The 13,518-nt window shown below is 48.7% G+C and overlaps 1 protein-coding gene across 2 annotated transcripts in view; it reads right to left on the bottom strand.

Moving 5' to 3' along the window:
• LOC138296871 (uncharacterized) overlaps positions 1–13,518 on the bottom strand; it is a 246,381-nt gene that overhangs the window by 168,828 nt on the left and 64,035 nt on the right. For both annotated transcript variants that reach the window (XM_069236360.1, XM_069236361.1), the window contains exons 3-5: positions 9,523–9,639; positions 7,500–7,658; positions 1,242–1,388 (exon numbers count right to left, since the gene is read on the bottom strand). In XM_069236360.1, the coding sequence (XP_069092461.1) occupies positions 1,242–1,388; positions 7,500–7,658; positions 9,523–9,639 (423 nt within the window). The remainder of the gene's footprint in view (positions 1–1,241; positions 1,389–7,499; positions 7,659–9,522; positions 9,640–13,518) is intronic.

Below are 13,518 nucleotides of genomic sequence, written 5' to 3'. Positions count from 1 at the left end.
CTTTTAAAACTCGAAGTGGCAGTGAAACTGCACACACAGGCCTTGCAATGGCAGACCTGAGACATGGTTAAGGGGCTACTTAAGTGGGTGGCACAATCAGTGCTGCAAGCCCACTAGTAGCATTTAATCTACAGGCCCTGAGCACATATAGTGCACTTTACTAGGGACTTATAAGTAAATTAAGTATGCCAATTTGGTAGGAACCAATGTTACCATGTTCTATGGGAGCACTTGACCACTGGTTAGCAGTGGTAAAGTGTCCAGAGTCCTAAAGCCAGCAAAAATGAGATCAGAAAAAGAAGAGGAGGAAGGCAAAAAGTCTTGGGGTGACCCTTCGGAGAGACCATTTCCAACACAGATTAGCTGAAAGGCAGCGATATATGGCGTCTTCCCTACATATACCCTGACAAAAGTGCGTGAATCTGGTCAGCATGGCCACAGTTTGCTTCATTGACACATTGAACATTCATCCCAGAAAGCGCTGCAAAGGGTGCATTTCATAGCACTGGACAATATTCAGATTCACTCCTTTCCCTAAAGCACCTGTAGGTCGTAGTGTTCCCAAAAATATCCAGTTGCTCGCCTACATCAGCAGGGTCAGACACAATCCATTTATACTCCAATTTAGGCTTCGTACATACCAAAATGCATTTTTTGCGGTTACAAAATGCTTGCTACATCTGGCCCAAGAAGGGTGTAATTCCACACGGGCGCAGTGCAGTGCGCACAGCTTTCCACCATCCCTATAAAACTATTAGGGTGCTAACACAGGGCCCCACAGGTACTCAAGCATTCCACTCCGTTTTTTTTTTTTTTACTCACCCCTATTAAAAAAAACGCAAATCAGACAGAAAGCTCGGTCCTTCTACTAAACATTTCTTGATGCACAGGTGATGCGCAGGGGATTACAGGAATATTTACGTTTCATTGTAATACACCAGGTTTAATATTCGTAGAAAAGTAAGCAGATAGACGTCGGCGCCTCGGCGCTAGGCGCTAGACAGGGTTCTCGAGTGCTGCTGGTCAGGAGACCCTGTGCTCTGCAAGCTGGAATGCGCTGTAGTGGCTGTTACTAACCGTGTGTGCTCTTACCCGGCTTCCCCACTGCAGCGCATCGTGTGATCTTGGCAAATGATGTACCTCCAAGTGCCTCGGGTCCCTTAAGCGCTACATAGGGCGCACGTAGGAAGCGCTGAGGTGAACCCGTAGGTGACCCTGTAACAGTCCACGGCGGGGCCTACCTGGCTTAGCTTGGTCAGGGTGTTCTCGAAGTCCCTCGTGTCCCTCTGGAGGGTCAGAGCCGCCTGCTCCCAGCCCTGGAGCGGGGTGTGCGGGGGGTCACAGCCGTCCTTCAGGTCCCGCAGCTTCCCTCGGACCCAGGTCTCAGCCTGCAACACAGGAAGGTGGGGAGTCAGGTGAGTCTGCCTGGGGGCATCAATCTCAGGTTAGGGCAGTGCGACTGGTGCAGCCGCACTGGGCGCTGTGTTTAGCAGTAACTTATGATTAAAAGCACCTGCTGCACACTTCCTTGTGTCCACTTTCAGGCAGCAATAAAAATGGAGAGAGAGAGAGAGAGAGAGAGAGAGAGAGAGAGAGAGAGAGAGAGAGAGAGAGAGAGAGAGAGAGAGAGAGAGAGAGAGAGAGAGAGAGAGAGAGAGAGAGAGAGAGAGAGAGAGAGAGAGAGAGAGAGAGAGAGAGAGAGAGAGAGAGAGAGAGAGAGAGAGAGAGAGAGAGAGAGTGTGTTTTCTCTAGTGGCAGTTTGGACTTTGTAAAGTAGCGTAGAGGGTTAATGTACCTGCTGCAAAGAACAGATCTGTATTTTATGTGGAAAGCTGAGTGGATTAATAAAGCCACCCTTTACCAGCGCTTTAAAACAAAAAAAATGTATGTGAGAGAGGGGCTATGGAGATGTGAGGGGCACTGTTGGAGGGTGGTAATGAGGGAATCCGAGGAGGAGGTGATGGGGTGGCAAAAACATTGTCACATCAGGTGCCACCAACACTAAAGCCGGCCCTGGGTAAGACATCAGTTTTACTCTCCTCTAAAAGACACCCCTACATCTGTGACCAGTGCAGGGACACCTGAATAATATCACTGTCCAAGGATGATGGGAGGTTTGATGCAGGATATGGACCAGCCCATGCAGGGGGCGGCTTCAGGTGGTCTGGACACGACTGCCTTGGTAGCGGGTAGGGCCACCAGCCCATGCAGGGGGCCGGGGGGTGGCTCGGGGTGGCCCAGGACACTACTGCCCGCGTAGTGAGGAGGGTCACCAGCCCATGCAGGGGGACGGGGGAGGCTTGGGGTGGCCCAGGACACTGCTGCCCGCGTAGTGAGGAGGGTCACCAGCCCATGCAGGGGTCCGGGGGGTGGCCCAGGACACTACTGCCCGCATAGTGAGGAGGGTCGCCAGCCCATGCAGGTGGAACGGTTTGGGTGGTCTGGACACTACTGCCTGGGTAGTGTGGTTACTCCCTACCCCCTAGCACTGTGACACAACTTGTGCAGTAAGGGTGGTTACTTCCTACCACCTGCTACTGTGACACAACTTGTGCAGTAAGGGTGATTACTCCCTACCACGTGCAACTGTGACACAACTTGGGCACTGACAGTGGTTACTCTCTACCCCTAGTACTGCGACACAACCCGTGCAGTAAGGGTGATTACCTCCTACCCCCTAATACTGCTACACAACATGTGCAGTAAGCTTGGTTACTCCCTACCCCCTGGTATGTGACAAAACTTGTGCACTGACAGTAGTTACTCCGTACACCTAGTACTGTGACACAACCCGTGCAGTAAGGGTGGTTACTCCCCACCACTAGTACTTTGACACAACCCGTGCATTAACTGTAATCATTCCCTAACCCCAGTACTCTGAAACAACCCATGCACAGAGGCTAGTTACTCCCTACCACTAATACTGCGACACAACCCATGCATAGGGTGGTTACTCCCTACTCCGAGTACTGCAACACAACCCATGCATAAGGTGGTTACTCCTTATCCCTAGTACTGAGACACAACCCATGCATAGAGTGGTAACTCCCTACCCCTATTACTGTGACACAACCCATGCATAGGGTGCTTACTCCCTACCCCTAGTACTGTGACACAACCCATCCTTAGGGTGGTTACTCCCTACCTCGAGTGCTGCGACACAACCCATGCATAGGGTGGTTACTCCCTACCCCTAGTACTGCGACACAACCCTTACATAGAGTGGTTACTCCCTACCCCTAGTACTGCGACACAACCCATGCATAGGGTGGTTACTCCCTACCCCTAGTAATGCGACACAACCTATGCATAAGGTGGTTACTCCTTATCCCTAGTACTGAGACACAACCCATGCATAGAGTGGTAACTCCCTACCCCTATTACTGCGACACAACCCATGCATAGCGTGGTTACTCCCTACCCCTAGTACTGCGACACAACCCATCCTTAGGGTGGTTACTCCCTACCTCGAGTACTGCGACACAACCCATGCATAGGGTGGTTACTCCCTACCCCTAGTACTGCGACACAACCCATACATAGAGTGGTTACTCCCTAACCCTAGTACAGCGACACAACCCATGCATAGGGTGGTTACTCCCTACCCGTAGTACTGAGACACAACCCGTGATTAGGGTGATTACTCTCTACCCCGAGTACTGCAACACAACCCATGCATAGGGTGGTTACTCCCAACCCCGAGTACTGCGACACAACCAATGTATATGGTGGTTACTTCCTATCCCTAGTACTGCAACACAACCCATGCATAGGGTGGTTGCTCCCTACCCCGAGTACTGCGACACAACCCATGTATATGGTGGTTACTTCCTATCCCCAGTACTGTGACACAACCCATGCATAGGATGGTTACTCCCTACCCCTAGTACTGCAACACAACCCATGCATAGGGTGGTTACTCCCTACCCCTAGTACTGCGACACAACCCATGCATAGGGTGGTTACTCCCTACCCCTAGTACTGTGACAGAACCCATGCATAGGGTGGTTACTTCCTACCACTATACTGCGACACAACCCATGCATAGGTTGGTTACTCCCTACCCCTAGTACTGCAACACAACCCATGCATAGGGTGGTTACTCCTTACCCCTAGTACTGCGACACAACCCATGCATAGGGTGCTTACTCCCTACCCCTAGTACTGCGACACAACCCATGTATATGGTGGTTACTTCCTATCCCTAGTACTGCGACACAACCCATGCATTAAGAGTGGTTACTCTAATCCCTAGTACTGAGACAACCTGTGCATTAAGGTAGTTACTCCCTTCCCCTAGTACTGCAACACAACATGTGCATTAAGGGTGGTTACTCCCTACACCCTCGTGCTGCGACACAATCCATGCACTGAGGTCGGTTACTACCTACTCAGAGAACTGTGACATAACCCATGCATTAAGGGTAGCTTCTCCCTACCCCCTAGTCCTGCAACACAACCCATGCAATAAGGGTGGTTACTCCCTACCCCTAGTACTGTGACACAACCCTTACATTAAGGATTGTTACTTCCTATCCCCTAGTACTGCAGCACAATCTGTGCAGTAAGGGTGGTTACTCCAAAACCGTGCAATAAGGGTAGTTACTCCCAAACCCCTAGTACTGCGACACAATCTGTACATTAAGGGTGGTTACTTCCTATCCGTCAAGTACTGTGACACAACCCATGCAATAAGGGTGGCTACTTCCTACCCCTACGACACAACCCATGCAGTAACAGGCGTTACTCCCTACTACTAGTACTGCACAATAGCCTATGCACTGAGGGTGGCTACTCCCTACTCCCTAGTACTGTAACACAACCCTTGAATTAAGGGGTGTTACTCCCTACCCCCTGGTACTGCAACACAATCTGTGCAGTAAGGGCGGTTACTCCCAATCCCTAGTACTACAACACAACCTGTGCAGCAAGGGTGGTTATTTCTTACCCGTAGTACTGCAACACAACCTGTGCAGTAAGGATGGTTAATTCCTATCCCCCTAGTAGTGTGGCAACTCATGCAGTAAGAGTGCTTACTCCCTACCCCCTAGAACTGTGACACAACCCATGCACTGAGGGTGTACTCCCTACCCCTAGATCTGTGACGCAACCTGTACTGTAAAGGTAGTTAGTCCCTACCCCCTAGTACTGTAACACAACCCCTGCAGTAAGGGTAGTTAGTCCCTACCCCCTAGTACTGCCACACAATCCGCACATTAAGGGTGGTTACTTTCTATCCCTCTAGTACTGTGACATAGCCCATGAACTAACGGTGGATACTCCCTACCCTGTAGTACTGCGGCACAACATGTGCAGTAAAGGTGGTTACTCCCTACCCCCTAGTACAGCAACACAACATGTGCACTGACAGTGGTTACTCACTACCCCTAGTGCTGTGACACAACCCGTGCAGTAAAGGTGGTTACTCCCTAGTACTGTCACACAACCCTTGCACGGATGGTAGTTACTTCCTACCCCTAGTACTGCAACACAACCCATGCATTGAGGGTGGCTACTTTCTATCCCCTGGTAGCGCAACACAACCCATGCAGTAAGGGTGGTTACTCCCAACCCCTAGTATTGCAACACAACCCATGCAGTAAGGGTGGTTACTCCCTACCCTTAGTACTGCAAGACAATCTTTTCAGAAAGGGTGGTTACGCCTTACCCGTAATACTGCGACACAATCTGTGCAGTAAGGGTGGTTACTCCCTACCCCTAGTACTGCGACCCAATCCGTGCAGTAAGGATGGTTACTCCCAACCCCTAGTATTGCAATACAACGTGCAGTAAGGGTGGTTACTCACTACCCCTAGTACTGTGACACAATCCTTGCAGTAAGGGTGGTTACGCCCAACCACCTAATCCTGCAACACAACCCGTGCAATAAGGGTGGTTACTCCCTACCGCTAGTACTGCGACACAATCCGTGCAGTAAGGATGGTTAAACCCTACCCCTAGTATTGCAACACAACGTTCAGTAAGGGTGGTTATTCCCTACCCCCTAGTACTGTGACACAATCCTTGCAGTAAGGGTGGTTATGCCCTACCACCTAGTCCTACAACACAACCCGTGCAGTAAGGGTGGTTCCTCCTTACCTCTAGTACTGCGACACAATCCGTACAGTAAGGATGGTTACTCCCTACCCCCAGAAGTGCGACACAATCCGTGCAGTAATGGTGGTTACTCCCTACCCCTAGTATTGCAACACAACACGCAGTAAGGGTGGTTACTCCCTACCCCTAGTACTGTGACACAATCTGGGCAGTATGGGTAGTTACTCCATAACCCAAATATTGCAAAACAACGTGCAGTAAGGGTGGTTACTCCCCACCCCTAGTACTGGGACACAATCCGTGCAGTAAGGTACATTTTTACACAGATAGAAACGCGTGCTATGGGTGGCAGCTGTCCCTGCAGCCCCCATCAACTGTGGCTGACAGAATGTACAGTCATTTCCGCTTGCTCGGTTTTTCTTGCCAGCACAGCTGTTCCCTAGGTTTGTTGTTACCAGTTCTTTCAAATATACATTAAGTGGACTTTGCCTCCCACCCAGAGGAATATTACTCTCTCACATCCTGCTACTAACTGTCTGGTGTCTCATCCTGCCTCCAATGGAGTACTTCGAATTAGAGTGCATGAGGGACAGTTTCACATCTCAATAATACACTCACTCCCACATGTTAAATTCTGTATCTCAAACATACGTTTTATACAGAAAGCAATCATGTTTTTTTTTTTTGAAGTGCTGTTTTTTTCTGTTGTACTTAGTGCTCAAACACAAGTTATATTGTTCTGTTTTCCTCAGTGCTCAAAACTCAAGCCAGTTCTAGTGGCTTTGCCAATGCTTGTGTCAGGGAGGCCTCTGCCCCTCCAGCCGGGGTGACCCCTGGCCCAGGGATGCTGGTCACACACATCACATGAGCCTCTCGCGGGCACCACGTGCTCCCAGGCTGCAGAATGCGCCCTTGTTTTCCCTCTCCTCGCGCCTGTTCCAGGAGGGTGATGTCACCGGGAAGGGAAAGTGTTCCAAGCCCATCCGGCCTGGGCGGACGCCCCGCTGACCCGGGCTGCGAACCCCCACCGCCCCCTCCGCTTCTCTGTCAGCCTCTAACTATTGCAGTTACCACGTCCTCCTTAGTCTCCACTTTCTCACACAGCTTTCACCCGTTTGGGGTCATCTCCGTTTTGTTGCACTTTATTTATCACGTGGGCCTTGCATTTCTTGCATCGTATATTTTTGGATATTTCATGTACATTTTCTTCCATTGTTATGGCTCCTTTTTTCAATCGTCCTTGAAATGAAAAGTGAACTGCATATGAGTCAAGGGGGTCAGTATATCTCCAAAGCTGAACACTCCTGAACCCTCCTGCTGGTGGTGCTGGGGGGGTGGGGGTAACACCACCCTGGGCGATCAGGCACTCCTGTATCTCCGCATCCAGGCGCTGCACCCCCAGAACCTTGGAAACAAGCCAGGAGGGTTGATGAATCCCTTACCTGTAGCGCCTCTCGATTGAACTGCGCGATGTGTGAGCTGAGGCTGGCCAGCCTTTGGGGATCATCGTAGCCGCGGGGACCAGGCTTCACCCCACAGGATGCATCCTGCCTCCGAAAATCATCCTTGGGGGGTGACGAGGCGCTGCTGCACCCCAAGTCCTGCCAGGATGTAAACATGGACGACAGTAGGTATTAAGACAGTATGGAATCCCCTGTTAACACAACTGCAGGCATTTATCAGAACTTTAAAACAAAACAGCGATTAAACTATTAAAAACGGAATATATTTATAGAACAGACACTTTAAACAAATAAAACTTGATTGGGTCAGCAAAAGATATACATTCTACCAATAAATTACCGCATCAGCTCAGAGATTCATGATAAAATACAGCAGTTGGTTTACTTCTGAGAAATCAGGGCCATTGTTTCCAGGCCCAAGGGGGTGAGTTGCACCATTTGAGCACAAAGCACAGTCAAGAGTTCAGTTACTCAGCTGTCGGCGGCTTTTGGGAGGATGTTAAACTGAGATCTTGTGCTAGAGACAGGGAGTCCTGTTTAATGGAACAAGCACTGGCAAAGCCCAGGCCTCCCCTTCGCTGACCCGTGGGCTTGGGGTGATGTTATCAGTGTGGGGTTGAAGGCGCGGTTACAGAAGGGTAAGGCTTTGTTAGCGTTTAGTATTAGGGTTTGGGGCTGGAGTCGGCCTGAGAAGGGTTACGCTAGGTTGAACTTAGGTTAAGTTTAGAGTAATGGCCTTCAGACTTTTCCACTGTGTAAAACAATTTCACCCCCCCCCCCCCCAACAAGACAAACATTTTCTAACATTTATTCTATAAAACAGTAAATAGTGCTGGCAAGCTAAGTTATTTCTGCGGGGATTGAACCACACCCTCTACACATAAAGAGAGAACTGGTTTACTGTGGGTTTTTTCAATACATCCCACGACACATCTGCAGTTTAAACTCAGGAACCAAACTTTTCAAGAGAGAATACAGAGTAAAAGAACATAGGAAGACTAAAGAACTGCCAAAAAGGCAATGCGCTATCTGACTTTTTTTTCCTAAAGTTAATGGCATAGATGCAATTTAAAAGATATTGGAAGCAAAGGAGTCCTAATTTGTAAGGGACTTTCGAAAGAGTTAAATAATTTGAGGCAAACAAGTGGTGTTTGCTCTTGCTTTCTAGATTGCCTCATTATTGCCAAACTTCCCCCAGCTGGAGGGACAATATCTTCAGCGAGACTGGACTTTTTTCCAAAAGCTATTTTTGGGGCCTATCCTTGCAATGTTTAAGGGGAATCTACAGGCCTCAATGTCTGCTGGTGGCTAACATACCAGGGGTGTCTGACGGTGCTGCACAGGACACGGGGCCTCTTGCCAGCTCTGAGCACATTAAACCGTATTCTTTCACTGAGACCACACCACAGTTTTCTTCATGGTGTCTGTGTGGCGCAGACATGCCCCATGCTCCTGTGGTCAGAGCTGCCCTCCGATAGAGTTAGGATAATGACAGATATGTCTTGGACTTACAGATGTTGCTAGAGATCTGCTTCATTCCCATGTGGTTTCCAAAGATTACTTCATAAATTCAATGCAAAATACATGTCCTTAATGGTCTCTTGATGTCTTAGGGCCTGATTTAGATGGCTTACTCCATCATATATCATATGGGAATCGTAATACGGCGGACGGGATATCATTCACATTTGTGATGGAGTAACTCTAAATCAGGCCCTTATCATCTATAGTATATTTCTTTGCTTTGCATTCTTCATTATCATGTAGATCACTTGGACAAGTGTGGGACCTAACAGTGTTCAGACAACCCCCGTACAACCAGTGGGGTGCTCTCTGCAGTCTCAGGGACCACTGATTATCCTTGCATGGGAGAATATCAGGAATAATGAACCTGGTGACCCAAAGCCCTTGTGCCCGGAGCCCCTGTGGCTCCGAGCCCCTGTGGCCCCGGACATCCACCCACACTTCAAGCATCAGAGCTACACCTATGGAAGTTACTCACCATAGGAAACGGCGACCCAGTCTCCGGCGACGAGCGGGTGACACCAGAGCACAGCCGCTTCTGAGCGCTCCCTCCGGCTTCATTCTCCACCTCCTCTGACTCCTTCCTCAGGAAGACCTAAAAGACAGAAACATATTTGGGGATAAATGTTCTCACATTGCAGAGTTCGCCCGAGACCTCTGCCGAAACCAATGATAAAGCCAACTATCTTTAGGTAACATAAAGACTATTGCTTGCATTAATGGTGCTTCCTGGCTTTTTCAAACTCATACATTTTGTCAAAAACTTGTTTATGGTCAAAAATGTTGCAAATTTGTTATGTAAAGATCGGGAGAAATTGTTTAACCTTTTTCTGCCTGCTACACGAAAATATTTAAACATTTTATTTTCCTGATCGTCCTTGCCATGAGAAAGGCAGATTTATTTGGCTTTTAAGAGGCATTTGATCCCAAGAGACTGTTAAAACAGTTCAAAGATATTCAAAGACTTAACAACTTAAGGAGCTGTTTTTTTTTTTATTAAGGAAAGACCATGCAGTGTGGCTTTCAAACACAAAAACGGCCATTTGCATTTAGAAGTAGCCACACACGAAAAATTGAATAGAAGAAACATATTTTATGAATACACAATTCATTGATTTCTTAAGCATTAAGTGTGATTAGGGGGTGCTCATATTTGGGGTGGTGTTTCTAAAGACAAATTCAGACAGAGATATGAATTGCATACTTTTAGCATAATGACATCTCAGTTAAATGACGCAGCCTCGCTGTTGGTGATGGCGAATGCCAGAGTGATCAAAACAGTACAACCGATCAACTACTGGGCGTGTCCAGTTCAAAGGGTTGTTAAAACCCAAATGTGGTGACAACAGTAGTCTCCTTTTTATCCCTGTGCGCGGCACTGGTATTTGTTGGCTCTGAGAACCACCTTGTGGGAAAGTCATCCTTTTTGCCCAGGTCGCCCCAATTTTTTGGACTGATGCTGATTGTTTCTGACTCTGAAAGTGCCCTGGGCTCTGCTAACCAGGCACAGGGCCGGTTCTCTCGCCTCTAAAGGTATATGGTAATTGGCATAAGTTTAATTGGCAGACACAACCTACCTGTAAGGCTTTAGTATATGGTAAGGCATGTAGATTCAGAGGCCCCAATGGGCTTAATGCATTTAGGGGTGCACTGTAGTGGTGTCCCTTTTAAGCTAGCCCTGCCTTGCAGGCTGGTTTTAAAATAAAACAATGGCCAAATTTGACTTTGGGTTTAAAAGTACTTCCAAAGTCCAAAACTACCTTTTTATAGCTTATACGTCACCCCTAAGGGCTGCCCCAGGTGCCCCAAGGATAGGGTGCTTGGTTCTGAAAAGAGGGACAATATAAAATATGTTTTACATGCCCTGGTAAGGAAAAACAGCCAAAGCAGTTTTCTCTATTGTGGTGCTGCTAACCCCATAAGCTAACATGAGAAGGCTTTCTTAAATTTAATAAAGTCTAACTTTTGATTAGAGCTAGATAGACATATCATTCAAAGTATCAAAATAATGGTGACAATAAATTCAACAAATTGGCAAGGACAGATTTATAATAACTTTTACAGGAAATCCCAAAGTTACCTAAAACAGCCCTGTAGCAGCCTCTTCTGACTGGTCAGCCTTTGATAGCCTGAGCCAAGCCGCTCCCTGAGTAGGTGCGAAGAGGCCAGGGGCTGTAAGAATACAGCCATTTGCTGGGACGAGATTTGCTTCCTGAAGAAGCCAGGGAGAGGAAGGGTGCTGGGGAGATAGGCTGGACTTCAAAGGCAGGAGAACAGATGTCACAGGACCCAGGCCAGCCCCTACTTCCTTAATCTCTAGCCAGATGGGAGCCCCCCTAATTAGATTAGGATAGGGGCCGGAAGGTGAGTGTAGTCACCTCTGCGTTGGGTTACACAGACACACACACCAATGAGAGAATTTCTCTGTTTTGATTTTTGGGAGAACAATACATTCTCGGTCAAAAATATGCCACAATTCACAGGAAGTGGTCATAGCAGAGGGAGTAAGCTTTACCCCTATGTGTTGGGGTGCCACCCCCCTACTGACAGACCTGACTGGAGGATAAATATGGGGGAGCTGCAGGACATCCTCAGAAGAAGGACTGCCCTGTTGGACCGTTGGACTGCACCCAAAGACGGCACTGGCTCCACTCAGAAGGGTCCACCAAGAAAGGGCTGTGCCTGACTCAAAGTGAATGGAGTGGACTCCCTGATCAGCAACAGGTACAAGAGAGGTAAAAGAAGTCACCTGCAAAGCCAAAAAGAGGATTACACCAGCTGACCAGTTGCAACTGGATTTTCCTGGACTGCACAGGTGCATTGTGGGAGATTGAATACTAGCCCCTAAGAGGCAATCCAAAGTCTCTTTACCCTTGGCTGGTGCTTCTGGACCTTTATTTTCCACATAGGAAACAAAAAATGCAAGAACTCAAAGTTTGGAAACTTTCTGCAAAGTTTTGCAGAAATGCTCCAGGAGGAGACTGGCTCGACCTCGAGAGCCAAGCCTCTGTTGTCGACTTGCAAATCGGCCTGACAGTGCTAATTTGTCCTGCTGAAAGCTCCGGAGCTCCTCACTGTCAGCGTTGAGGACAAAGACTTTCAGAGGCTCACCGGGACATCTTGCTGCAGCAGGCCGACGTTGTCAAATCGGACTCCAGATCTGAGGAACTCAAGGACTCGTCGTCGAGTGGAAAGCTCCAAGAAAAAGACTAAGGGCCTCATTACGAGACTGGCTAGCCAACCGTCTGCCCACCAGCCCCATGGAGAAGAGACCTCCGCTGAGGTGGCGTTCTCCCCCCGGGGCCGATTGCAATGTTTCCACTGGGCTGACTGGTGGAAACCTCCATATTCTGAGGTTTCTGCCCATCAGCCCAGTGTAAACAGTGCAGCGGCATTGACCTTGGCAATCCGTCGCACAGGGGGTGCCCCCAGCAGACAGTGCACATTCCGTGGCAGTGCAAAGGCTCCCCTGTGGCCCCCAGCACTATCTTTCTGCCAGACTTTTCATGGCAGGGGAGATGTGATCAGCACGGCGTGCTGAACTCAGGGCCGCTGTGGCTGACGAAGACTTCACCTGCCGCTAACCTGTCGGGATCCCTGATCCTGGCGGAGGCGGCGGTCTGACCACCAGGGTCGTAATATGGTGGTCGGACTGCCAGAAGTGCAGTGGTCCAACAGCTATCCACGGGTAGGGAGGTCCTCGGACCGCCCTACTTGTAATGAGGCCCTAAGTCCAAAGGTAAACTTTTGATTGGGGCCTAGACCTTTGCTTATACAACCCGCACTCCATCACAGTCAGCCTAACATTTTGACTTTGTCCGGGTCGAGCGCAACCAGATAGACACAAGTGGCATTTTTTGCTTTTTGGAGCTAAAATGCACAATTTTTATATCATTTTTGAAATTTCATATCTCTGGTTCCCTACATTGGATTGTTGTTATTTTTTTGTTGTTTCAAAGGTACAAATGTTATCTATTTTTATAAATTGCTGTTGGATTTTATTGTGCTGTGTATTTTACTTATTTACTGTTTTGGTGGTATTAAATGCTTTACACACACCTGCCTCCTAAGCTAAGGCTATCTGCTCATTTGCCAAGCTCCCAAGGGTTGAGCAGGGATTCATTTACTGAGACTTGGCTCCATTTTACTTCAGTAGATAACCTGGATGTGGCGTTGTCAGGACAGCACAGCGCACATTCATTCTCACGGATGAGTCGGGTTACAATGTAAGTACATCAGCCTCGGTCTCAACCTGCTTCCGCCGGGCTCGCACGACCCTCCTCCCCCGCCAGCAGAAGTTTATTTGAACCAGGGCGGACTGCCTTAGAGCTGCTGCCACCTGTCTACTGAGTCAGGCAATCTCCTGCCTGCCTGTGACTCATGGCTGCTGATCACTCGGCGCTTGATGAGATCCCTGCTAGGGGTAGCAGAGACACACCAGAAGACGAGCTTCAGTATTCTGGTATCGTCTCCT

This window comes from Pleurodeles waltl, chromosome 5 (genome assembly GCF_031143425.1).
Source record: "Pleurodeles waltl isolate 20211129_DDA chromosome 5, aPleWal1.hap1.20221129, whole genome shotgun sequence".
In the NCBI taxonomy this organism is placed as follows: Eukaryota; Metazoa; Chordata; class Amphibia; order Caudata; family Salamandridae; genus Pleurodeles; species Pleurodeles waltl.
This window is presented reverse-complemented; position numbering and strand designations above follow the sequence as displayed.